This window comes from Prenolepis imparis, unplaced genomic scaffold (genome assembly GCF_030444845.1).
Source record: "Prenolepis imparis isolate NDT839.2.m4 unplaced genomic scaffold, iyPreImpa1.0 SCAF_1, whole genome shotgun sequence".
Classification (NCBI taxonomy): Eukaryota; Metazoa; Arthropoda; class Insecta; order Hymenoptera; family Formicidae; genus Prenolepis; species Prenolepis imparis.
The window spans coordinates 2,111,282-2,138,574 of NW_028141159.1; the positions used below are offsets into that span (position 1 = coordinate 2,111,282).

The window sequence follows — 27,293 nt, forward strand, 5'->3', positions numbered from 1 at the left end:
GAGCTTTATATTGATGTTAAGTTTAATAAATTTTTATTCTTTTATATGTATATTATTGCTACAATTTATTATTATATTATTAACTAAATATTTTTCAATGGGAATAATTAGTCCTTATTCATTTATTTAACGTTCTTTCTACAATAAATTGAATAGTTCAAACTGTTTCCATAAATCTACTTATTCATAAAATGCAACCATTTCTTATCTTACAAGGTCTTCAATTTTTACATATACAGGATGTTTTACAGAATTTATATTTTTTAAAAATCGCAGATAACAGAAATCAAACAACATTCAAACAATGTTCAGAGAATGTTGATTTTTCGGATGTTAAAATACTTTAAAATAGTCAAGTATAAATATTAAAAATTTAAATCTAATATATATATAAAATTGACAATTAGCTATAAAATGTATGGATTCAATTTAATCTTTTAAATTTAAATTTTAAAGAGTTGAAATATATATATATAATAGCATAGAATATAGATTTTAAAAAAATTGTTAAATTGTTATCTTATTCGATGAATCTATAATGAGAGAAATCTGCGATTTTTTAGACATCTTGTAGGTTTATATATGTAATCAATATATTATTATATTTCGACATAAAAATGATAAAACTCCTTATAGAAGGAATTTGTTTAAAGAGATATGTCATTTTTATGTGGAAATAAATACGTATTTAAATCTTATATATGTATAATACGTATAATATTAATGCGTGAATTTTTTTTAAATAGAGATTGCTTATATGTATATAATCTAAACGGTATATAATGCGCACGAAACAATTCGTCGAATGAAATTTATTTATGTATGACTGAGAATCCATATAAAAATATTCTATCTATTCTCTATCAATTTTTCTTTTTTCTTCTTTAAATTCAATGAATGTTCCGATTTTATTGGATTACTAGCTTTTATTGAATTCCCTTGATTATTTATTGTCTGCTGCTTTATACGGAGGATTGTCCTTGTACGAATTCAGAATTTATTTTAGAATCATCATTTTCGTCAATCTGATAACAATTAAAGTGTAAGAAATCCCTTCTACATTCTTATAAAATAATAATAAAAAAAGAGCAAATTTTTATTTGCAACACAGTGATTCGATGTATGTGAAATAATTTGCTTATTATTTTATAATTGTCTTAAAGGACACAATTATAACTTACAATTATGTTACAATGATAATCTATTAAATTTATATTTAATATATATAGCTTAAATTAAATTTACTGTATTAAATTTAGATTTAATCTAATTTGTAAAAGTTTCTTGTAGAATCACTGTTTCGCAAATAAGGAAATCTTTCAAATGCAATTGTAATGCAACTTTTTACGTTTATCAATTAGTAGAGTGTAAATTGAGAATGAAAGTTATTAGATGAGACAATAATTATAGAGGTTACATTTTACATTTTAGAATAATTAAAAATGCATATATAAATGCTCTCTTGCTGAATATATCCCACATTGTATATACAGGGTGTTATCAAAATATTTGAATAAATTATATTACCGTATCGTAATCACGAATTTGTAATGATATTATAGGTTTTTACCAGTACAATTAATAGAATATAATCGGCAGGTAAAATTGGATAATAAAAAAATTAATAAAAAAATTTATAATACGATTAGTTGAACGGAATTATTGAATACAGTTCGATAAAATTTAATCAAACATTTTAGAAACACTCCGTTTTTACACTCAAGGCGAAACTCTTATAGAAAAATACAAAATATAAAAAGACATTCGAGTCGTCTCTCACGACATACTCTGTACTAACTTTCAATATAATGCAAATTCTACATTATAAAATTAGTAAAGACCTTTAAATTAGTCTACAAAGATGAAAGATTCAATTTGCTATAAGATACAATGGAGCTACTTATAAATAACAAGACAGTATTCAAATCTATCACTTGTGCGCATTGATTCTGAGGTATGTAATGTTACATTTGAATCTTTATGAATGTATATACATTATTTAATAACGATTTAAAAAAAATTATATCAAACTATTCACAAGCAGCTCCGTTATATCCTTATATCTTACTAATAGTTTTAATAAAATAATACTAATTGTAATTATGATACTAAAATATAATTTTCTAATATAAGTTTAAAAAAACATCAATAAGTTTTCCTATGTCCTATAAGCTTAAGCTACAAAAGTTCAAGTTTAAAATTAGATTTTTATCTAAAGCAATGTCTTTTAATTAAAAAAAAATTGTACAGATTGTTCAAATATTGTTTTGTTAGAAGAATATTGTGCATTGCACAATTTAATCGCATTTATTCGAAATGTGTAAAACATCATTACTTTTTACATGACTAATATATAATTAGAACATAAATAGTATGAACACATGTACATATGGCAAAAGAAGATTATTGTAAGACATAATCATAGCCCAAGCAAATGTGTAAATATTTTCAATTTTTTAAACTAGCATTAATCTCAGATAAGATGGAAAGCTCGTCATCAAAGTTCTGAAAGGACTAGTATTAATTGGATGGCCAACAGTCTTGACTCTCCTGCATATCTTTTGTAATATGATTTTTATATCAAGTATTATAAAACAGAAAATTTATAAAGGCATCGTGAAATTGAACAATTACCAAAATTTTTGCTTTGAAATATTCATAATTTTAATAAAATTCAAGACGTTGCAATTTTTTTGTGTAAATACATTGTGTCAATATTTTTTATTTTTATAAAAATATTGAATAACGTACTAGATAGTATTAAAAAGTGATAAACACAACCTTGTAACCGTGTAATTACAGAGTAGATTTGTAATATTAAAACTAATATGGAAGTTTTTACGTGACTATTACATTAAATCCTGCTATAAAACTTTATCAATTATTATGGTCTTTTTTATCATTATTTTCAAATTTGACTTTTAAATTAAGATTCAAAATTTAATTTTTCAATGTAACTAAATAAAATTATAAATGTTTAATTCACAGGAGTGCTACTATAACTGTTTTTTTTAAATCTGTCATGTCTTTAAAATTATTCTCTATTGTTACATACCAATAGCAAGATTAACTTACAAGAAATAAAATCTCTTTGCAGGAAAATTCAGCATGGCAACTTTAGCATAAACTCTATCTAAAAATGTAATGTTTATCTATTAAGAGACATATATTTTCGTTACGCGTTTAGCGCCACAGATGTGGGAGTGTTTGATAATAATACTATATATGTTAAATGTAATCTTAATAAAATAAAAGTTACGTTTAGTGCTAAACGCGTGACGAATTGTACAGATTTAAATGTATCTCTATAAGTATAATAATTTAGCAGTTTACTATTCGAACAATGCGAAAAATGGGAATACCGTACAGCTTTTTTTTTATTAATAAGGCTTATTGGTCCGGTTTTTATTAATAAGGGCAGTAGTAATATATTTCTAAATCCTGATAAAACCTGATAGATCCTGGTGTTTTCTACACAGATCTGTTGTGAAACGATCATTCTGGTCGTTAATGCACTTCAGATGGTCTTATTTAATTTCCATAACTATTTTTCCTATCAATGGGACATCAAAAATCAATCAATCCGAAAACTTCAAATCACACTCTTATATAAAACATGCAATGTTACTTTTAAAAGTTCTTACTTAATTAAAAGCTGTTTTCATTCATAATCTGTTATTTAAAGAATTGTACGATTATATATGTATATGTATTCAACGTGTATATATATATATATATATATATATATATATATATATATATATATGTATATAAGCAAACATTTCAAAATGTGTTTCTCTTATTTCGTGTTGAATAGCAGTAGCTTTAGTATTTCCTAAAACTTTATTTTTTCTTTTTCTTAAGGAATAGAAATTGCTCATCTTAACTCGAATAAGAGAAACATTCCAACATCTCAACTGTCAATCCTTTTTCTAACTCCTGAGTAAATACGAGCATATCGCGATGCTAAATTTCATCTTTAAAACAATCAAAATGCCACGTTGGCCACCAAACTCGGCATTGCCATGGAAAACAGGATTCCTGTAAAGATCCCCGTGATTAAAGATGCTGCCCCGAACATGCCAGCCGTTGACGCGTACTGCGAATCCACCATTCTGAAGTACAAAGTACATATTATTATATATCATTTTTATGTTCTTTATTTTTTGTCATTGTGTATTATTCATTTCAATAATATAATTATTATAAGTATATACAGAAATTCTCGTATGTTTTAGTTTTCTCTTAATTTTTTTATTAATTGTACTTACATAGGACAGTACATCATCGATAATGATGACAAGTAGCCGCTACTGAGACCCATAGTAAGGGCAATAACCCAGAAAATCCAGTCATTATCAATAAATACAGGTAGGATTCTCTCTATACGAGCCGGTTGATAATTACAGAATAAAAATAGTGGTATGTAAGCAAGTCGCAGTCCTATTGGAATCAGCAGATATTTCTGGCTGGGCTATAAAAAAAAAATAATTAAAATGTATAGTATATAAAAATTTTATATTTTTACGTACAATAGTTATATAAAATACGTAAAAATACACACACACACACACACACACACACATAAATTAATGTCATATAAAACCATAAAATATAATTTAAATATAAATACAAAATATTTAAAATGTAAAATGTAATACATAATAATAATTTATATATATAAATACAAATATATATAAATTATATATATAAATATATAAATAATTATATATATAAAATACATATAATACATACACACATTTACATATAAAGTATAATGAAATAGAAAACTCTAGATTCTACATACCCATTGAACAAATGATGCGATTGTGCTTCCGAGCATAGCAGTGATATTAAATGTTAAAAAGCACATAACACTGCTATAATATTCAGATGGAATCACGAAATTCTTATCTGAAGGTTGTATATCAGATTGAACAGATGGGAAAAGTGCTAGAGTCACGAAGAAGACTAAAAATGTGTTAAAACATTGCGGGAAACACCCCTTAAACACTCTCCAATATGGTGGGCTGTTGCTTCCCCTGGAACTGTTCTCTAATTGTCTTTTATTTGTCTCTTTCTGATGAAGCAGTTCATGATATCGATAAAACCTCTGTAATTTAATTTATTAACATTATTTAGCTGGTTTATTTTGATATGCTTAACTAAAAAATTCTGTTTTCACTCCTTTATGATGCATATATAAAATTAATGAACTCTCTAACAAATTAATAATTTATTCTAATTCATTACTTATTTATCAAGAGATTTATGAATTTATTTTTCAGTTAAGCATATATTGGAATAAATATTGGTAAACAAGAGATACGATGAACTCTTACATTTATTGGAAGTGCGAAATATGTGTCAAAGCAAGCCAGTAGGATAAACAAAGCCGTGATGAAGTAATATATAGCAGCAGTACGCGCATTCGGCGCCATTATTTGTGCAAAGAAGTTTATTATGGCTGTCAAAGTTCCACTAATATTCTGAAAAATAATAGATGATAGAGATTTATACATTATGCAACGATTCTTTGTCAGATGTGATATTGATATTGATATTTACTGAGCCTAAGATAACAGCGCCTGTGTACTTGATAGGCAGTTTCGCCGCCATTCCAAACACTGAATTCTGGTAAATGCCATTGGCAGCTGAAACATAAATTTCCGATTATGAACAGAATACCAATTAATAATTAATGATAATGTCAATAATTAATAATTATGACTTAATTTAATATAATAATTTAATTTGATATATGTATATGTATAATAGTTTTTAATATTGATAAATTACATAGAATAGACATACATAGAAATGTATATGTTACTTACTATTTAATATAACAACGGATACCATAGTGGTCCAGAAGAATACTCCGGGCCAACCAGAACTGTCAATCATCGCTAAGACGACAGTAAATACAAATATTACAACCAGTATAAAAATGCTCCATACTATGCGCGTTGTTAAGTTGCCTCTGAAAAAGTCAAAAGCGCATGTCTTCAACAAACTATATTATTATTATTTAACAAATTATATTTTTATTACTATTAGTGAGAATTCTTTTATTATATCTCTTATAATATTTAATTAATAATATACTCAATAAAATAAAATCAATTACAAAATTTACGTTTATAATTTGATCATTATTAATACACATTATTAATAATGAAGTAAACCATTCACTTAAGAAAGATTGTAAAAATCTCTTATTACAAAATGCGTTTTTTTATTTTGTATACATACCCAAGTTGTAAAAACACATTCAGCCAATTAAACAGTAGATTCGGAATTTGCGCCGCGAATCCTAGATATGCGAGAAAATTTGTCGCATAGTTTGTATCTACATCAGTGTACTCCTTAGACAATTTATAATTCACAAAATACTGCAAAATATACCAATATTTTGCATATAGATTGCATTATAATTTCAACTGTATTATTATGAATTATTGTACTTGATTCACTTACGTCTTTAGCTGTTATAAACATATTCCATGGCATCAAGGCACCGATTCCATGAAGTAAGAGTATGAAAAATACTAAATTTAATCTAAAACAGTTTTGTTTAAATTAACGAAATTTTATACAAGAAATAAATATATAGAATTAACACATATATTTATATATAATACATATAACTATATATTATATATAATTCTCTATCATTATTCTTTAAATATAAAGCTTATATTTTTTTAAATACATAGATAATCCTTATTAAATAATACAACAAACGAATAATATAGTTATACCTATCTCTAGGAGGATTCAATTCAAGATCTGCTTGATCCATTGTAACGCCTTTAAAATTAAGTTCGTCGTCAGGTCTACCTGTGCCTTCCCATCCTGGTGAAAGACGCACAGGTTCTGAACCTTAAATAAAAATTAGTTTCAAAATTAAATTAAAATTCTTTTTTTTTAGTTTCTAAATTAAAAAATTAATTATAATTATGTGCTCTAATATAATACCTTTAAATAATTATTTTTAAATTATTTTTAATTAGAAAAAAAAAAACTTTCAAATATATTATTTTGCATTGTATAGGTATATTAAGAAAAAATTAAATATATTAAATTAAAAAAGATATTCTATATAAAAAATCTCTAAAAAATAAGATTTATTAAAAATTTTGACTTTTACAATTATAACTAAAAATTATAATTAAAAATAAAAATCATTTTAACAGAGCATGCACATTCCTTTCAATAATCACTAAATATTCCAATTGATAGTATTATGTGCAAAAAATTTTGACACATAGCTGATACACACAGAGAGTTAATTTAGACACATAGATAACTGATTACAATCAAAAGATAATTGTGTGCAGCTGTTATAATAGAACGTTGTAATAAATTGATCCATTAAAATCAATTGATGTTGTCTGAGTTGACATAATACATGAGATATTAATAACAATTTAATAACAAAAAAATAAATAATGTAATAAAAAAATGCACATGCATTCGTGATTTATCGTACATTAATTAATTATCGTACATTAATTAATTATGAATTACCGATAAACAGAAGAAAAGTATTATAAGATGTGCAAATACAACCTGTAAAATAAACATTTATTTTACATTCTAAATTATCGTTTAATCTCTTGATAAACAAAATTACTCGAATATCTATTGTATAATATATATATATATATATATATAAATATGTGTTAAAATTGAGATATAATAAGTTATAATAAATGACAATGACTTATATTAAACTAACATAAAATTAACATAGTATTAATATACATATAAGTTGTTAAAAGTATAAGTTACTAGAAACTCTTGGAAAAAAATTGGAAAAACAAATTATAGGATAAAATTAGCAGTTGAGAAAAAATACCTTTTCCAGCCATTTGTCTTGCACTGAATTATTTACACAAAGTAATAAACATTAATAAACATTTTATTAGTTTTTAATTTAAAAGTAAAAAAAATAAAGAATAATAATCAGATAGATAGTATATAAAGAAGCTTATATCACTGCTCAGTGAATTATTACTACTGATTACTTTTTATTCATCGTCTGTGAGATACTATTTCGCGAGTGCGTCTCATACTTCTCATTCTGTCAGTGACTGCATGAAAGGCTCGCGTTTTTTATTCAGCTAAATCAGCATGATATATCAGCAAAATAAAAATGTCTCGTCTGTATATAAGCTATGCTAAAATGCTTTAATGTTATCATATTATCATTACACATATTTAACACTTTTAAATATGTTTATATATAGATTAAATAATGTCAAAAACTTATTCTGAAAATTCCACACATTTTTTAAAATAGAAATTATAAAGTTATTAATATCAATTCTAAACAATTTTTTAATGAACCATTAATAATGTTAGATATTGAGTTAGTTTAATTTAAAAGAAGCTTGGAAGTTAAAACATAGAATGTATATAAAATAAATAAAAAATATAATAAAAAAAGTATAATTTAAGAGAGAATAAGAGAATAATTTAAATAGAGAAATTATATAAATAGAAAATATATGTACAAGTTGTCCCAATATCGAATAATCGCAAACAAAAAGTTTTTTGACCTTGAGGGGGACATAATATGGTGAAATCGGTTTGACGTTGGATAGTCGTTTAAAGATCACATAGAGGTCACCTTCAATTTCTTAAATGGAACCTATTATTTCTAATTGCATATTCTTGTATGATATATAAGCATATGCATATTCTTGTAAATAATTGTTTTAAAAAAATTTATGTAATTTGCAATATGCAGCTGCGTACTTTTTCTTAAAAGCAACTATGTATTTTTTTACATCAATTGATTTGTCTCATTATTCCGTCCATAAAAGTATTAAAGTAATATTACCGAAAACTGAATATTTTACAAGCTATTTTACATTTAACGTCAAAAAGTCCTACAAAACGAGCCTACAAAAAATATTCTAGGACCTATATAGGCCTTAATTTTTGCAATCAAGTTTAAACGTTTTTTCGTGAAAATTAAGGTCTTTATAAAGCTTAGAACATTTTCTGTAGGCTCGTTTTAAAGGTCTCTTCAAGACCTACAAAACGAGCCTACAGAAAATGTTCTATAATATATACAGGCCTTAATTTTTGAATTCAAAGTTTAAACGTTTTTGGCGAAAATCAAGGCCTATGTAAGTCGGAGAACATTTTCTGTGGGCGCCTTTTAAAGGTCTCTTCAAGGCCTACAAAATGAGCCCGAAGAAAATGTTCTACGACTTACACAGGCCTTAATTTTGGAATTCAAAGTTTAAACGTTTATAACAAAATAAATCAACATCTTAAAATAAGCACAATAATTAGACAATTTCAAGAATATTAAGCAAAATTTACATCTCACAGCGGACATGTTAGATATGTGACAGCTGTCAAACAGTGCGGTGTTTGAGACAATGCCGTTTTTTATAACGCGAAATAACTCGGAAATAATAAAAGTTAATGTTTGTCAAGAGGTTTCTTCGCGCGTTTATTCGACATCGGGACAACCAATGAACCAATCAACATCGCGGAAAAGCGGTGACATGATCTTCGATATATGCGAGTATCGATTTGACATCTTTTTAATAATGGATTTTGTTCTAGTAAAGTAAAATAAGTATGTAAATTAGACATCTAAGAAAGACTGTTGAGATTGGTGAAGAAAGCTTAGAAGTTTCTGATTTAAAATAATTGATAAGATTAATTATGTATTTTCAAATAATATCAATGCTAGAAAAATCGAAATTTTTAAAGCTCATACAAAAAGTTTTTAATGAAAAAAGATGGAATTGATATAATAATAGGCCGTGCAAAGTTGAAAATGTTTCTACTATAGAAATATTGAATTATTTTAAACTTATTATTTACAAATGTCTTTTAAGGAAAAATGAATTCTTAAAGCTACTTAAACCTCACAGAATTATTATAAATAGTAAGGTATGTAAAATTATATATCATGCATGAAAATTATAAATTGCCATAATTATATAAACAAACCAGTCTAGTTTCTTTGTTATTATATATGCTCTTGTCAAATTAAAGTTTTTTTTATTATTATACTATATATATAAATATATAATAGAATATTATATATATTACACACAAGAAAATGCAAAAAGTATAAGCTTCTAATAAATAAAATCCAAGAAACTATCAACTACACAGACCAATGTTGAGCCTACAAACACTTCACTGCCAAGAATGCTGCATCTGCAGCCTGAAAGCCTCCTCTACAGACTGGTTTGGGCAGGTATACACCAGGATAAAATAAAAGGACAAAACAGCGATATTCCAAGAAAGCTACTGCATTCCCCTGTAAACGTCCCACTATTACCTTTCGAAGCCACGATGCGGGTCCCGTTGGAATCCTTCAACAGAGTCTGCTCCTCGGGCCCCGCGCCAAATTCCTTCTTCGTGTAAGTGCCTGCCATTTTTCTATTTTTGTTCTACTCCTTTCTTTTCGTTACACAAGAGAGATTCTTCAAACGCTGACAAACGGACTTCAATGATGATCTCAGCGATGACTTTACGACGACTTTAGTGCATCTTTCGACGATCGGTTCCCAGAAAGAATGTAGATTTATCTACACTTTCTGCACTCTTTCTCGTGATTTTATCTTCGTCTGAAAAATGTAAATATTTATTTATTATTCAAATGTCACATAGTTCGCATAAAATTTTCGTATATATTAATATTATTAATATTATAATATTAATTTCGTTTAATTTATAATTCATAGATAATGTTATTGCAAAAATATTATACGAAAATATAAAAATAAAATATATATAAATTTAATTATAAAAAGTTTGGGTATAAATTTAATTTTATGAAAAATGACTCGTGCAATCTCTTCATAAAACCTAAATAATATTATCAAAAAAATTGTTAAAATAAATAAGATATTCTTAAATTATATATAGATAATTTTTTTAATGTAAATTAATATTGCAAGAAATATTTTCAAAAACAACATAATAATTATAAAGTTAATATAAGCTGTTAAACACAATGATGCACATGTTATAATTGATATTTATAATAGTATTAGGTTCCTATTGCTCACAATCAGATTTTCTTGAATTAAAGATCAAACTTCAGTTGACTATTCTTAGAACAAGATGGGATCACGTGATTCTTGCATGAAGAAACGTAAACACTACGATTCCAATGATTTATTTGTAAGAGATCGTTGACCACTGGATACACTTTCTGCTACACACTACACAAACATCTTAATTCATTGTGCCTATTTCTGGTTAAAGCAGATTTGAGTAAAAGCTAATATTATTACAAAGATTAATTGAAGAGCGACATAAATAATATGAGAAGAGAACATGCGGTACATATAATATAGTATAATATACAACAGTATTTAACAATTTGTATCCTGTTTTTAAAAGCAATATTTTATTACATAAATTATTTTATATATTTATATTCTGAAATATTTCACAATTTTGACAATTTGATAGAACGCGTGATATTTCTACATGAAAGTTTCATGAAATTTAATATCATCGTAAGGATTATTAATCTAAGAATGTTAAGATAAATAATATACAGGGTGTTACAAAAGCATCGGATTTGCTTAGCACCATGCGATAGAGAATGAAAATCTAAGATTTTTCCTCAATGAAAATGTCGAGGCATCAATAATTTTCGAGTTATAAGTGATTGAAAATGAAGGGCTTTTCGCAAAATAAACTTTATGGAATTAAAATATTAACAAAACTGCATTCTTCAGTTAATTTCAGGTCGAGTTTAATTTAATAGAATTTTAATTTAAGGCTTAGTTACTAAGATATATGATGGCAAAAATTGGGAACTTGCAAAAAATGATGACCTCCCTCGACATTTTCGTTGATGAAAAATCTTCTTAGATTTTCATTCTCTATCGCATGGTGCTAAGCAAATCCGATGCTTTTGTAACACCCTGTATACACACTGAAAATATTCAAATATTTTAAGCAATTATCAAGTGATAACAGTGTATATCGGAATAATGCAAGATATATAAAGATAAAAAAAAAAGTGCATAAAATATTCTTCAGATTCTTAGATATTACATAATCTATGTAACGATTAAGGAATCAAATACACTTCATGTCAGTATTCATAATTGTAAGATTAAATAAAGAAAGTATTAATATAATATTAAAATATAAACGATCTTTAACTAAATCAATTATAAATAAAATCTCTTTTTCATATCTAGACAAAAAATTTAGATATTACATTCAATTGCGAAATTGTACATATCCGATTTGTATTAGTATTCTTTACGTAGGTTAAGAGTATAATCTAGCAGAGTAAAGATAAATACTTTATCAGAGTATAAATGCTCTCTTCTACGTATAAAGACGTAGCCGAAAAATGAATATATTCTGAAGGAGAGTCTCCTCGAGATAGGGTAGACAGGTTATAAGTGAGAGGAAAGTGTAGTCGTGCGGAAAAGAAGACAAATCTTATACCGAACCTTTCTGTGCTCGCTCGTCTCCAACTCGACTACCGATCACGGATTTGCTAAGCTTATTGTTCAGCTAATGAACCGTCCGGAGCGTGATGAAAAAAAAAAATCACGTGCCAATGTCCATCGGTCGTTTGCGTCTCGAGTCGAGTGTTTTTATTCGCTTCTTTCGTAGCGTCGTGCGCGCGAAAGGAAAAACAAATAAATGCAGTTAACGACTAAACGGAGTAGAGATCGCTCGAGATACCAGGAACACTGCGAGACACGCGAGCGTCCGTACCATGTTTCCGTATCGCCCACTATTTTCCTAGGTTAGGTCGCGGGGTCAAGAGTTTATCGAGATACGCAATTCGGCGCTCGGCGCTGCTCGGTGTCTCTCGTCGCGAAGAGCGCCGGAGATTGCCGAATGTTTACGAAGTTCGAGAAAGAGGTAAAAATAGCGAATTCATATTATATATATATATATATATATAATATAATTACAAATATAATAAATAATAATATATTATATGTATATAAATTATATATATATATATATAATAATATTAATGTAATTTATAATAATATGTATGTAAATAAATAAAAAGGATTATCGATTAATCTTTTAGTTTCTTGAATATAAGAAATATATCAGATACATAAGTATAAATATAACAAATTCTTGTTTATTTTTTATTTATATGCATATGTGCATATATATATAAATATATATACATATAAATTTATATATCTATACATATTTATCCATGCATGCATTAGAAATAAGAATTAGAAATAAGAAATTTATTCAAGAAGAAATAATCAATGATAAATATACATATAAATATATATATCTATACATATTTACCCATGCATGTGTTTTAAAAATAAGAAATTTATTCAAGAAGAAATAATCAATAATTGCAATAAAAGTATTTGTTCCTTTTCAAAATTTATTCAGACATGCATACATTGATACTTAAAACAAATACATATACATATGTATCAATCATGTGTGTCTGAATAAAACAATGCACAGATATTTTTATATTATATATGAATAAAACGTGAAAAAAATAAATATATATACACTTTTCTCTTTTCTTGAAGACAAATCTTTGTGATTTTTTTTTATATTTTATCAACCCCAAGTCTCAATTTGATATCGATTGTTCTTTTCTAGATCCTTGATGAACGCTTGCGCCTGTTCTATCGTCATTTTACCAATTTCCATTGCCAAACAAATGAATTCATTGTACACGTCGTTTGGCATATTTTTAGAATTTCCTGCTAAATAAATGCTGCCGCCATTTTGTAAAAATTGCCAGCATAGCTCTTTTTGTTCGCGAATAATATGTTGCACATATCTGAAAAGATACAATATATATGTGTATAATTAACAATCAAGGCAATTAAATACTAAAATTTTATAAAGTTTTGTACTTTTATTATTATCATCACGATTATATTTTTATAAGCAAAATTGTGGACATGTAACTTACATTTTATAATTTTGATCCCTGGAAAATGCACAGAACAGATTCAAATTATTTTCCCTTAAGCGTTCAAAATTCTCTCTAAAATGAAAATCCTTATCCTTATTCCTGCATCCAAAAAACAGAGCGCATTCCTTCAAATCTCTATTTTCCACTGCTTTCTCCAAAAGAAAGGACCTAAGCGGAGCAACTCCAGTTCCAGGACCAATCAAAATCTTCGGCTTATAATCTTCAAATCGAAAAGTTCCCTTTTGAAGCCAAAATATTACTTTGTCATCTTTTTTTAAACTTGCCAACCAATTCGAACATAAACCAAATCTTGGCTCTAACAATCTAGTTTTGAATTGAACTACAGCTACCAAAATTTGAATCTTATTTGGAGTAGCTTTTGAGCTGGAGGCAATGCTATAAGGGCGTGGTTTTATGGGTGACATAATTTCAAATAACACTCCAATGTTTATTTTACTAGTGGTATAGGGAAAGTCGGCTAAAACCTCCAAAATATTTCTTCTTGGTCTGTTTATGTAATCATAAAATTCTTCTTGGCCATCCGGACTAGCAAATTCACATAATTTTTCCTTTTCCAACTCATTTTCACTGATAAGAGACAAATAATGCATTGTAGATCTTCGTGGTTTGAAATTCAAATCCCAATATTGTTCAACAAGTGATTCTAAAGTTAAACACTTTTTCAAAACAGATGGAACTTTTATTTCCTTCTTCGTTACTACAACCATCATATCTTTATACAGTTCTACATTGCTTCTGTGAAGTATATCAAAGAAACGGTTTACTTGTTCCATAGAATTCTTTGGTCTAATATAAATAACATCTCCAGGATCATATTTAATATTATATGGTAATAGAATACTTATTAATCTAACATCTTGAAAATGATCTTCTGAGGTAGTTCTTTTATTTTTAATTATTGTTCCTATTTTAACATTTACATTTTCATATATTTCATTTTCATAGATGTTTTCTGATATATTTGGAGGGGATATTACCCATCCGTCACTTGAAATTAATGTATTTGACGTGTAGAAAAAACTCCTTTCTAGTATTAAAGTGCGATATTTTTCAATTATTAAGTTTTCTTGAATCTTGTCTTCTACAGAAATTTTAAAAACGTTTGCAATTTCTTCCCACAATTTTTTAATCCAGGGATCCACTACAGCATCGATGCCTAAATTATGTTGGTCATCGGCAAGTCCTATGGGTAATAACTCTTTACCACTTAATTGCGCAAGACGTTTGTCTAATTTCTTTGCAGCAAAGTTGAATTTTGAATAGGAACTATCACCCAAACCAAGTACACCATAGTTTAAATGTTGCAGCAGATCTGGCCGAAGACTCTTGCCTAGTAGACGTCTCCAAAATTTTTTCATGTTAGTTGGAGGATCTCCTTGCCCAGTAGTTGCAACAACGAAAACAATTAGTTGCTCGGAAGAGGGATTTTGCATCTCGTACTCCTCCAAAGATGAGACAGTGCTTTGCAGTTGTTTTCTTTAAAATTTCAAACAAATATTTGTATTTAAATGTCTGTATTCAAAGTTTTAAACTAGAATGTTATACTAAATTAAAAAACTTTAAAATATATAAAAACTGTGTACTTTTTTTATCATAAAATATATGTTTTAATTATTTTCTAAATTAGGATAGGATAATGCTTATAATTTCTTATATCTCAAAATTCATAAAGTAAGAATAGATAACTTATCTTCCATCGAATATAAAGTCTTATATACAAACGAAGACAGAAAGAATAAAAAGACATGATAAGGATGACAGTGTGAATTCGAATATCTATTTAAAGATCATTTAAATATATAAGAGTAATGGGGGTTCGTGTGCCAAAAATTTTCCTAGAGAAGATATTAAAGTTCGTGTGTGCCAGGAAGGGAAACAATAACAAAACCTTTGGGCGCTCTTCCAAATCTGCTCAGCGACATCCTGTGCAGTTCCGGTCTCACTTCCGTATAGCACCCGCATCACCAATCTGTTCATATTTGTCCTTACGTCCGACGACGACGATGAACCGGATGAAGAGTTTACGCTGTTCATTCCTGGCAGACACGTGGTTGACTCCATGACTGACGTATCTCAGCTGATTGCCGGTGACGTCACGAGTCAAGCAGACGACATGTGAAGCACGAGGTTTGTTTGCTTGCAATTTCTGCGAGACAAATATAATATATGTATATATATATTTGAGCGTTGGAAAGAGAAAAAAAAGTTTATTAACTGTATTCTTCAACTAATCATTTCACATCGAAAAGTAGAACTGAAACGAATAGACTCGTGTTTAATGATCTATTATATATTTGACGCGGGAAAACGTTTCGGCTTTTATAGCTTCTCGCCAAGAGGTCCGTACAATATTGCGATCTCGTTGACGAAATGTCAAGGATAAATGTTTAGGTTTTAGGTCCCCGATGTTTGGCAACTGGCCCGAGATATATTTATAAATAAAAAAAATAGCCCCGCTCTAGAGAGAATCATCGAGTGCATCTCGGGCTTTTCCACGGGTTTTTAATTTCAATTGGAATTTGTGATTCATTCAATCAAGGTGGAAACAAAAATCTAAAGACGCAAATTTAATTTATGGACGTTATTTATAACAAATTTACGAGTAATTTGGAGTTGAATTTAAAAACGCGCCGGATAATATTTTGTTCCGCGATCTTCGAAAACGGATATCGTCGAGGCGGATGTTAAGAAAAAGTGAAAAAAAAAAAAAAAAAAGACGAGGAATCTCTCTTTTGAATTATTATCAGTGATTTCATCTTTGCCGACGAAATAGGAATGACAGTAAAATTATACGAACACGCGCGAATGCGTTTCGAGACGAAGTCAGTCTCGCGTGATGTAACGGGATCAACAAACCAGTTGGCAACAGTGGCATATATTATATCGTCGCATAAATAATCAAAACGTGAGTTAAAATCCTACTTGTGTCCTGGAGTTTACTTGCATCTCTCGACAGAAGTCGAGAAAAGAGAGAAACACGAGGAGCGATTGAGGTTAGATATCAAAAGTCAATCGATACTAATAATTAAAACTGTTCGCGTTTGCAATTATATATTATCGCGATTTTAATTTTCGCGAAAAGGAGAAAATGAAAGAAAACGAAAAAAAGAAAGCTGTACAAAAATCAGCAAAGATTGAGGTTAAGTAGTGTTTTAAGTTATACTGAAATATCCGCGCGATTCATTCTCGGAGTTCAAGATCGAGGTTAAATTATTAATAATCATGAAACTCACACGAAGATTACGTTTTCCAACGAACGAGCGATATTTACCGACGATATTCGATCTCCGCGAGAAGAGAAAGTGAGGTTAGGTCAGAGAGTCCGTATCTCGTTCCGCGCCACTCGCGAGCACCTTTGACAGAACGCGAGAGAGATGGAGGCTCGCGCGCGCATGCGCGCGCGTGACGTAACGGTACGCGAGCGAGCGAGAGAGCTCTCGCGCGCGCGCGGTTGGCAGTACTGGCGTCCGTCTGTTTGCGGATGACTGTCAAAACCTACCTCCTCCGTGACTAGCGTGAACGACATCGTCGACCTCGTCGTCGTCGTCGTCGTCGTCGCAGCGGATCTCGCGAAGCGGAACTCGCCCCCGGCATCACATCTCGGGACAGACTGCTTGCTGGCTCGGGAACGCTCGCGTAGACGATGTCGTGACGCGGTCGCTCACAGTGACAGCTCCGCGCCTCTCTCGTGTCTTCTCTCGTGTCTTCGTCGAGGAGACGACTCCGCGTTCTCCGCGTCTCCGTTACTCGGTGGCCCCCGGCGACGTTGTTGAAATATAATTTCTCGCAGGAAGGGAGGGGGGAAAGGGGGAGAATCGCGCAGCGCGCGATATTTCTCCGGATATTTCTCCTTTTATTTCTCCTCGTTCCCCTCGCGTGAAATCGAAGTCGCGTGCGTGTATAAGTGCGCCCCGCGTACATCGGGTATCCTCTAACCCTACCGTTTTCCGAATGCGAGGTGGTGCGAATGTTCGCTGGTGGACGAATGACACGCGAGTCGACTGGATAGTGTCAATTTGAAAGATCCTTCAATGGAGGATAGTCCAGTGTGACGATAGCTTTCGCCGCGCGAGAAGCTCCAAGGTGGTTCAGGATAACATCGAGGTTACCAGTCCAACGAGGTAACGAGGTCTCTCGACTATCTCGAAATGATGCAATTTTAATTTTCAAACTGGCGAATCCTCCGTCCTGTTCGCGATCCTCGATAGATGAGTTTCTCGTTCTCCGATAGGTTAGGTTAGGTTCTTCGTCGAGACGCTTCGATGAGCGCGGATAAAGGGTCTAGGGAATCACGCGGTGTCGCGTGTTCTTTTTTTTCGTCGAGTGTAAATGAAAAAGAATAGAGGCGTTTTGAATTTTAATGTTTTTTCGAGATGCTTATGTACAGATTTGCTTTTTGAGAGAAATGAACAAATTAAGAACAAGTACATCGGTCATACAGACATGTTCGTACATAAAAAAGTCATGTGTGCACATTAATAAAAAGAGCCATAGTAAATATATAAATACAAAATATTTGTATATACTGTAGCATGGTATAAAAAAATTAAACAATTTTGAATATTAATATTCGAATTCATATGAAAGCTGAATCAATGTTTCATCTATTTTAAAAAAAAGTAAAGCGAAAGAGGAAGTACAACTAAATTAGATAATAATGTCATGTTATTTTGTATAATGGATATTTAATATAAATATATTGATTTATAATGTTACGTCTTATTAATTATGTATGCTTGTTTCAATTTTTTATATACAGAAAGTCCTCAACAATTGAAATTAATAGAACTATTTGTATTTTGCTTCATATATATATATATATATGTATATTATGTGCAAGATATATCTTTAAGTTAGACTAATTAAGATTGTTCTATCTTATATAAAATCTTGTATAATATATTGTATTATATCTTGTATAAAATTTTTATGATAGACTTTACATATAAATTTTGTTTTCTTTTTTAGATTCTTCCACCAATGTCCACATCGGCGCATCTCTAGCAGCTTTGTCTCATCACAATCAAACATAATGCTGATTACGTAGCAGAAATTGGATCATAGAAACCAAACACTTAGATACAAATTTCCCAATAGATCATGTACGGCAACGCGTAGAAAAATTCAGTCAGGATATTTAGGATATTTAATGCTCACTGCACATATTTTACCTTAAGATTTTCTCCTTCGTCAAGAAGTACTGCATTCTTCGCAGCAGAGACCAAAAAAAACTCCATCGATCAACTTCCATCCGGTGAAGATGACCAGCAGACTCGAGGAAACAGAGCAGAAATGGATCTGCGAGTACTGCACTTACAAGAACTGGCCCTCCTCTTTGAAATGCACTATGTGCAGGGGCACTAAACCTCTTCTAAATGAAGACATCTACCGTCTTCGGGATCCTAGTCCTCAAAGATGCTCCTCCAACGTCGCTTCCGGTCCTGTGCCCCAAATAAGCCCTACAGACAACTACATCTCGCAAAATTATAGTCAGAATGTACCTTCTGCGGGGAAGTGGGTCTGTAGCATATGCACTTATCTTAATTATCAGAATACAACGCGTTGCGTTCAGTGCAGCAATCGCAAGCCAGTCAATCAATCCGTCAATTCGTTAGCCTCGAATCTGCATGAACATTTAGCGCCGCTACGATTAGCCGATGGGCCGCCAAACTCGGGGTCGAATTCTCAATTGAATTCTTCGCCAATCAATCTCCATCCGGAAAGGTTGTATAATATGCATCCAGAAAAGTGGTCTTGCCACGTGTGTACTTATGAGAATTGGCCCAAGGCGACCAAATGCATCATGTGCGGTCATCCAAAGGAGAAGGATAGAAGGGATAAGGGTACACAAGGAAATGTAGGAGTGATCTTACCGAGTCCCGAGAGAGAGCATAGTCAACGGAGCCTGCCGTCACCTCCGCTGCACGCGTCCTATATTCATCAGACGCAGAGGGAGGATAATTTAGCGATAGGAAGGAGGTAAATAAACTATGTTTTACAAGTTGCATTCTTTGTGAATATTATATATTCTCGGAATGATGTAAATTTTTCCTATTATATAATAATATCCAGTGTTATATCTTTCTATATATAAATATAAATATATACAACGCACGTATAATACATATAATGTTATATATATTAAATATACGGTATATAATATTCAGAGAAAGAGATGTAGAAATTTCGAATTAATTACATATTTTTGTAAACCTATGCATAGGTTCACATAATCGATTAAATATTCATAAAATTTATATATGCAATATATTTTAGTATCGTGAGAATATATGATATTAATATTTTTCTAAAAATATATATTAGAACGCTTATTTACAACAATGTAAAATCTTTCAGAGGTTCACATAGGTATGCAGACAGCCGAAATGACAGCCTGTCGACCCCTCAATCCCCGAATAACTGTGATTACGAGCGCCGATTGAAGCAACTGAGACGCCACACCGATTGGTGTTGGCTCAACGCTTGTCTCGGTATTGTCGAAGGTGACAACACTCCCGTCGAAGCTTACCTGGCGAGCGGAGGCGATCCCGCCCGCCAATTGACGCATTCTGAGGTCTTGCTCCTCAATAGAAGCAGCGCGTTTGACGTCGGGCATACTTTAGTGCACTTGGCTATAAGGTAAATAGATAAATTTAATATTTTAATAAGTTATTGTAATAATAATAAATTATTAAATATTTTAATATATTTTTTAATTATTTATACTGTTAATTATAAATATTAAAATTATAAATAAAATTTTTATCATACAAGTTATTTGAGACATTTTCAATAAGGTTTTGAATAGGATGCTTGCCGACACTCTGCAAATAAACACCGTTCATTATTCATTCTTATAATTTGGTACAATTTTAAGGTTTCAAAGAGAAGATATTTTAGCGACATTACTGTCGCAAATCGAGGGTTCGGGCTCGGGAGTAAAGAGGGTACCGAGCTACGTCGCGCCAGATCTTGCTGTGCAGATTCGCCGACATGTCACCAATAGTATACGCTTACGCAAAGGTTCCTTTCCCTGTTATTTCGTCACTGACATGGCCACTTTCGCGCTGCCAGCCGAGGTTACTATAATACATACATAACAATTTAATATAAGTTTTAATCGATAAGTAAAAGTTTAATTCATTGAGAGAGTCAATATTTCTAATAAATACCAAAACAATAAAGTCAATATAATTTTTAAATAATAAATAGTATTGCTTTAAACTTCAGTAACTTCTAATTTTCCTTTAAATAGGTTTTTTTTAACGTCTCTAAATCTCATTTTATATTTTGTTTCTTTTCTTTGAATTTTTATCTTTTCTATCCTTTATCTTCTTTTAAAATTCTTTGAATGTTCAATATTCATTCAATATTTACTTATAAAGACAAATATATAAATATTATTTTTCTATATTTGAAATTTTTGGATATGTTTTAAGGTCGACGACTTACCGAGTATCGTGCAAGAACAGATGCTGGAGGAATTGTTAGATAAAGAAGCTCAACAGCAACTAGAGGGTGGCGGCGGTGAACCGCCAGCCCTAAATTGGTCCTTAGAAATTACTGAACGGTTAGGCAGTCGTTTACACGCACTTTGGAATCGATCGGCCGGAGACTGCCTCCTAGATTCCGCCATGCAGGCAACCTGGGGTGTCTTCGATAGGGACAACGCTCTGAGAAGGGCGCTTGCTGACACTTTGCAACAAGCCGGACAATTGTAAGCGCTTTATAATCAATTTAATATAATGTAATGTATATTATTAATATCATTAGATTAATTTAATAATTTAATAGAAACATATACATTTATATATAATAAAATTTAAGATACTAGTAATAATACTGGAATAATATGCAAACTGATAAAATTATTCCTTCAAATATATATAATATTAATATATATATATATATATAATATTATTTCAGCTTTTATCCTCGTTGGAGAGAATATGAAGCCTCGCAGGCAGCTAGAATGTTAGATTTTACTTTAGAGGAGACACAATGGCAAGAAGACTGGGAAAGTTTATTGGCAACGGCCGCTCAACCTGGAAGTGCGTTAGAACAATTGCATGTATTTGCTCTTGCCCATATTTTAAGACGACCTATTATCGTCTATGGAGTTAAATATGTTAAGAGCTTTCGCGGTGAAGATATAGGTAAATTAAAAAAAAAATTTTGTTTTTGTTTACTTAGTAATTAATAATTAATTTCCAAGTATATTTTTAACCAAGTGAAATAATTTTGTTAAATTAAAATCCTAAAAATCTAAATCCATTAGTTTTTTAATCTTCTACTGAGAAAGTTTGTGTGTATAATTTCTTTAAATTTTAAATCTCCAATAGTTTTTTGATTTTCTATTAAAAACATTTATAATTATAATTAAACTTAAATTAAAAATTATTTTCTCAAGCTCCTGTAAAAACCTAATCTAACCCATAGAAAGTTTTATATAAAATGTTTCTCTTTTTTAAAAATTTGCAAACTTTATACACACAAAAATTTCGAAGGTTTCAAAAATTTTTAATCGATTTAAAGATATCAAAGATAATATTGATTTTAAGATATAATATACATATAATCGATTATTTGCGTCAATTTCGTAGGCTATGCGAGATTCGAAGGTGTCTATCTTCCGTTGCTCTGGGAACCTTCGTTTTGCATCCGTTCACCGATCGCCTTAGGTTATACTCGCGGCCACTTCACGGCGTTGGTGCCAATTGAACCGTACACCTCGTCCAGAATACCACCCCTAGCGTCCCATGGGGTGGTTAGCAGCAACAACAGCTCGCTCGAACAAATGCAGATTCAGATGCAAACCACCTTTATGCCGCTAATGGACCGCGAGCATAAACTCCTACCGATACACTTCCTTACGGCGGATGAAATCGGCCGCGAGGAATCCATCTACAAGGAGTGGCTGGACGTGTGCAGGACCGAAGGTGGAATTCTTGTCGCGCATCAGAAGCTTCACAAAAGACCACTACTCGTTGCGCAAATGTTAGAGGAATGGTTGAATCATTATCGTAGATTAGCGTGAGTAATGTCTTGTTTCGTTAATTCATTGAAAATCATAATGATAATATAGAGAAATTTAAAAAAAGATAAAACAAATTAAGAAAGAAGTCAAAAACCTAATACAATTAAGAATATTAAGAATATTATGAATATATTTATAATTTAAATATAATCATATATAATTATAACTAATAATATATAATAATTGATATAACTAATATAATCATATAATTAAAGAATATTTTGATTTTTAATTTCGAAAAAAAATCAAAGCTTACAATACTAAAATAGATATTAAATAGTTAACAACTTTTGATGCTTGGAGATCAAGTACTGAAAATTTAAAAGAGGATAAAATGGAGATTATCCTAGCATGTTAGCGGTAACATCTTTTTCTTTTCCAATGCTGCAGTCAAACCAACGAAGCACCCTTTTCGAGACCACCCATTCTGCAGGATTACAGCAGTGATGGTGATACTGAAGATGAGTAGTATGATAATCCTAAGAAAGAAGTATTGCGACTGACATGAGAAAGCATCTCCGTTCTCACAAGTTTACTCTCGGCTGAAAATTTTAAAATAGCTAGAATTATATAAAATGTAAACTATAATACACGTGAATTCTGTACTTTATGGATAACTCGATACAGAGAAACTACTACGTCCATACATATTCACTGGCAATGTACTATTTAAAAAGGTTGAAAGCTCTGTTATATTGCTATTAATCGCCGTGCGATTAAAATTGTGTGAAATTTGAATTTAGATTTGTGAACTGTTCTGAATGCTTTAAAATCAATTTCTAATTATTCAAAAATTAATTAATTATTGACATAATTCTAATAAATTTGAATTAATATGAAATTAGAATAATTAATTAATTATTGAACTATTACCATACATTATTACAAATTCCATTTATAATTAAATTACCATAAATTCGAAATTTTCAGTTATAAAATAGTAAAATAACGTGAAAGTGAAAAAACTTTTTTTGTTAAGGAAATTATTTTTCTATTAAAATTATTTTTTTTTCTATGTGCACCTAAATAACATTACTCAAGAAAGTTAATGCAATAATTATTTTATCGGAATGAAACGTCAAAAGAAAATACATATTTAATTTCTTGAAGTGAAAGGTGAAGAATGTTGAGTATGTTATATTAGCATAAAAGTCTTTAAACAATACATTATACATGTAAGTGTTATACAATCCATTGCCAGTGACAGTGAGCAAAAGTGGAAAACATTGTCGTTTGTTATACATTATCGAACCGTTTTGCATAATAGAAATTTAATTGTTAGGCTATTGAAAATAACATTTTTCACAGATAGTTTGTAAAAATGTAATCTCGAATGAGAGAGAGAGAGAGAGAGAGAGAGAAAAAAAACTTAAAATTTTCTCTCTTACGAAATTGCGGAATTTTGCAAAAACGTTCGGATGAATAAATTTTCGAGCGATTTTTTGACGCGTGTTCCATTAGTTGAATTCCTCTATTTTAAAATATCGGTCAGCTTCCTGGTTATTCTGGAATTTCTTCAATTTCGACTCTATTCTGATGGCACCTAGGCAGGATGAAAATGTTGCGTTCTTTCTCTTTCACTTATTCTTTCACTTTACATATGATTAGGTAATCATGTAGTAAATGTAGTGGAAGAACAGTGCAAGAATTCCAATTTACTGAGGAAGTAATTCAAAATAGCAGAGACAAAATAGAGGAGTTCTACTGTATTATAACGAACAAAATAATACAGGGTGTCGTTGTTTTCCTAAAAAGAAAGATTTAAATTAGATTAAATAGATACAGATATTTTATTTCTCTTACTTTTTTAGCCCAAAAATCTATTACTGAAAATCAATACAGGACACCCTGTACAATCACGCGAATTCCGACACACTTGACAAGATCTTCGAGGATAGTAATTTAGAAAAGTCAACAAATTCCGTGTATAATCGTTCTTAATTTGTTTCACCTATTACAACTCGGAGTTGCGTTAAAGAGTTGAAGCAACTGAATACACACAAACAACGATCTGTCTTCTTTTTAATGATCAAAAAAGATCGCGCGATTATCCAGAGCGTTTATCTCCAACGGTATGTTGATAGGAAAAAAAATAAATATCTAATGGACTTGAAAATTTGTGCTTTGTGCTCTGTGAAGAAAAAAAATTGTAGTTTAATTTTTATGCGGGGAATATAATGTATTATTATTTAATAATAATGATGATGACGATATATTAAATTCTCCGCATAAGTATGGTTCACAATTGTGTTAAATATTATAGATAACACTATGCGAACTTTTATAAAAAGCGTTGAGGAAGAAATTAAAGAGACAAGTAGTACGTATGTTTAAGCGTTAAGATTATTATCGAACATCCGATACACACATGCATTCACTCACTCATTCATACATTTAACAACACATTCTAATGAACGAATGAGCGATTGTAACAAATCTTTAATCAAAAAAGTACAAAAGATCGCTAGAGACGTTTCTTTGAAAACGCTCTTCTTTGTTTATTCAATATAATAATGATAGTCTTTGTTTCTTATTACTTAATTCTGATAACAACAACACAACAACGTAGTGTCTAGTCCTTTTGCATATAGCACCACATCGCGTTCTTCTTTCCTTCTAATTATGATAATCAATTATTGCGAAAGTCACGTGATAAAAATTAGCAAGGAAGAATCGAAAAGATCCAAACTGGATCTAGAAATCGGTATAATTCCGTTGAATATCGAGTTTTCAATTTTCGAAGTAAATCTTTTCTCGAAAAATTGATGATAGAAAATACATTTTTAGATAAAATTTTATAAATAACTTTAAATAAAATGTAAATTTTTGAATATATATGAAGTTATATGAAAAAATATTATTAATTTTTCGATTTATTACTATTTTGATTTATCTTTACGTGAAGTATTACCTCTCTTTTTCGATTGTACCACGATTAATCCCTTCATGCCCTGTATATTGGATTAGGAAAATAGAAAAAAAGAAAATTTTTACAGATTTTTTACAAAGATTTATGCAGACTATGTAAATAAATTAATTTTATCTATATCTCTCATAGAAAAAAATTAATAAATTTTTTAACGAAAATTTTTATTACAAAATTTCGATTAGATTGACGGAAATTATATCGATTTCCGAATTCGTAATTTGAGGGACAACAGGTATAAGTCAATTTCACATTATCGTGTCTGCGAAAGCGACAGAAGCGGAAGATTCACCGCTATCATTGTCATTATAGCATAATGTACATCGACGCAATCATTATCATTCTTATTATTATTCCAATCGTTAATATACATACATATATATATATATATATATATATATATATATATATATATCAAGAATAAAAAAAGTCCGTATTTTATAAGGCTCGTTTTAAGTACGAAGTCGTATCAATAGAGTAAACCCCACAAACTACGGACTTAGGCCACATTCTTATTTAAAAAATTCTTTTTTCTTTGTCATAAAGTGCGGTAATGCTGGTTTCTACATGAAAAGGAAAAAGTAGCGAACTTTCTTCTCGTTAATCTCTTCGATATTAATTATTATTAATTAAATATTCTAGTTATGTTTAGTATATATTACATTTTGAAATATATAATAATAATCTTATAAAATCTAATTTCTAATTTTTTATAGTCAGAAATTTACTAATTATTTCAATTGAATTTAATATAGAAAACACTAATTAGTTATTGTTAATAATAATTGATATCGAAAGAGGTAATTTTAACTTTTCATTAATTCTCGGATTAATTCTCGGTGGACACAGCGAATTATGTCGGAAAAATAAGAATAAAATGTTTAAAAAAAAAATTAAGAATATAGCGCGATGTTTGGCGGTGGCGTGTTTTCTTTTTAAGCACGCGAAGTTTTCTCAATCTCTTGTTGCCAGAATTTGCTCTCGGCAGGTGATAAAATATAGAGAGTTTTAAGAATCTATTCTCTAATCGCGGGAAACGCAGATAGAAAAGTCTATAAATATATAAATATAAATATTAATATAGAGTATATATATATATACATACACGAGATATAGATATTATATATATGAGATAATATATCGATGTACAATAATTCGAAATAACGATTTATTATTATTATTATTATAATAATTTTATGATGATTATTATTATAAATATTATAATAAGGAAACATCGAGAGGTGTGAATCAATAAATTACTGAATTACTTTACGTCACTTTTATCCTTATTGAAAAAGAAATTCTTTCCTGAGTTTATTAGATGAAGAATATTTTTTAGATAATGATAATTTTTGCTCGAATTTTAT

The 27,293-nt window shown here is 29.9% G+C and overlaps 2 protein-coding genes across 11 annotated transcripts; one reads left to right on the plus strand and one right to left on the minus strand.

Moving 5' to 3' along the window:
* LOC145941796 (NADPH-dependent diflavin oxidoreductase 1) lies at positions 1-17,339 on the minus strand. 6 transcript variants are annotated; one of them, XM_083048149.1, is made up of 13 exons: positions 17,197-17,339; positions 15,852-16,109; positions 13,940-15,439; positions 13,722-13,804; positions 6,765-6,882; positions 6,481-6,562; positions 6,256-6,395; positions 5,838-5,983; positions 5,569-5,654; positions 5,343-5,489; positions 4,808-5,113; positions 4,272-4,474; positions 1-4,115 (listed from the first exon to the last, which is right to left on the minus strand). In XM_083048149.1, the coding sequence occupies exons 2-13, from the start codon at positions 16,022-16,024 to the stop codon at positions 3,989-3,991; spliced, it is 3,111 nt and encodes a 1,036-aa protein (XP_082904275.1). In that variant the 5' UTR covers positions 16,025-16,109; positions 17,197-17,339; the 3' UTR covers positions 1-3,988. The 6 variants fall into 6 exon arrangements, with proteins under 6 accessions (XP_082904275.1, XP_082904269.1, XP_082904264.1 ...); XM_083048122.1 differs by lacking the exons at positions 13,722-13,804; positions 13,940-15,439; positions 15,852-16,109; positions 17,197-17,339 and adding exons at positions 10,322-10,610; positions 11,055-11,210; positions 12,468-12,750 and having other exon boundaries at positions 6-4,115; positions 6,765-6,885; XM_083048143.1 differs by lacking the exons at positions 13,722-13,804; positions 13,940-15,439; positions 15,852-16,109; positions 17,197-17,339 and adding exons at positions 7,865-7,887; positions 10,155-10,301 and having other exon boundaries at positions 4-4,115; positions 6,765-6,885.
* Positions 15,980-27,174, plus strand: Trbd (ubiquitin thioesterase trabid). Of its 5 annotated transcripts, XM_083048099.1 has the most exons (9): positions 17,438-18,084; positions 18,932-19,065; positions 19,141-19,942; positions 20,321-20,602; positions 20,841-21,042; positions 21,403-21,680; positions 21,890-22,119; positions 22,567-22,996; positions 23,391-27,174. In XM_083048099.1, the coding sequence occupies exons 3-9, from the start codon at positions 19,224-19,226 to the stop codon at positions 23,467-23,469; spliced, it is 2,220 nt and encodes a 739-aa protein (XP_082904225.1). In that variant the 5' UTR covers positions 17,438-18,084; positions 18,932-19,065; positions 19,141-19,223; the 3' UTR covers positions 23,470-27,174. The 5 variants fall into 5 exon arrangements, with proteins under 5 accessions (XP_082904207.1, XP_082904200.1, XP_082904215.1 ...); XM_083048081.1 differs by lacking the exon at positions 17,438-18,084 and adding an exon at positions 15,980-16,090 and having other exon boundaries at positions 18,932-19,942; XM_083048074.1 differs by lacking the exon at positions 17,438-18,084 and adding an exon at positions 16,440-16,956 and having other exon boundaries at positions 18,932-19,942.
* Positions 27,175-27,293: the final 119 nt, after the last annotated feature.

Bases quoted from the DNA above. Each gene is read 5' to 3' on its own strand.
- Trbd (XM_083048081.1), top strand. From the start codon at position 19,224: ATGACCAGCAGACTCGAGGAAACAGAGCAGAAATGGATCTGCGAGTAC. The intron at 19,943-20,320 runs GTAAATAAACTA...AAAATCTTTCAG, and splicing joins AATTTAGCGATAGGAAGGAG to AGGTTCACATAGGTATGCAG. The intron at 22,120-22,566 runs GTAAATTAAAAA...TCAATTTCGTAG, and splicing joins CTTTCGCGGTGAAGATATAG to GCTATGCGAGATTCGAAGGT.
- LOC145941796 (XM_083048149.1), bottom strand. From the start codon at position 16,024: ATGGAGTCAACCACGTGTCTGCCAGGAATGAACAGCGTAAACTCTTCA. The intron at 13,805-13,939 runs GTAAGTTACATG...GTATCTTTTCAG, and splicing joins AGGGATCAAAATTATAAAAT to ATATGTGCAACATATTATTC. The intron at 4,475-4,807 runs GTATGTAGAATC...TTTTTTTTATAG, and splicing joins TCGCATCATTTGTTCAATGG to CCCAGCCAGAAATATCTGCT.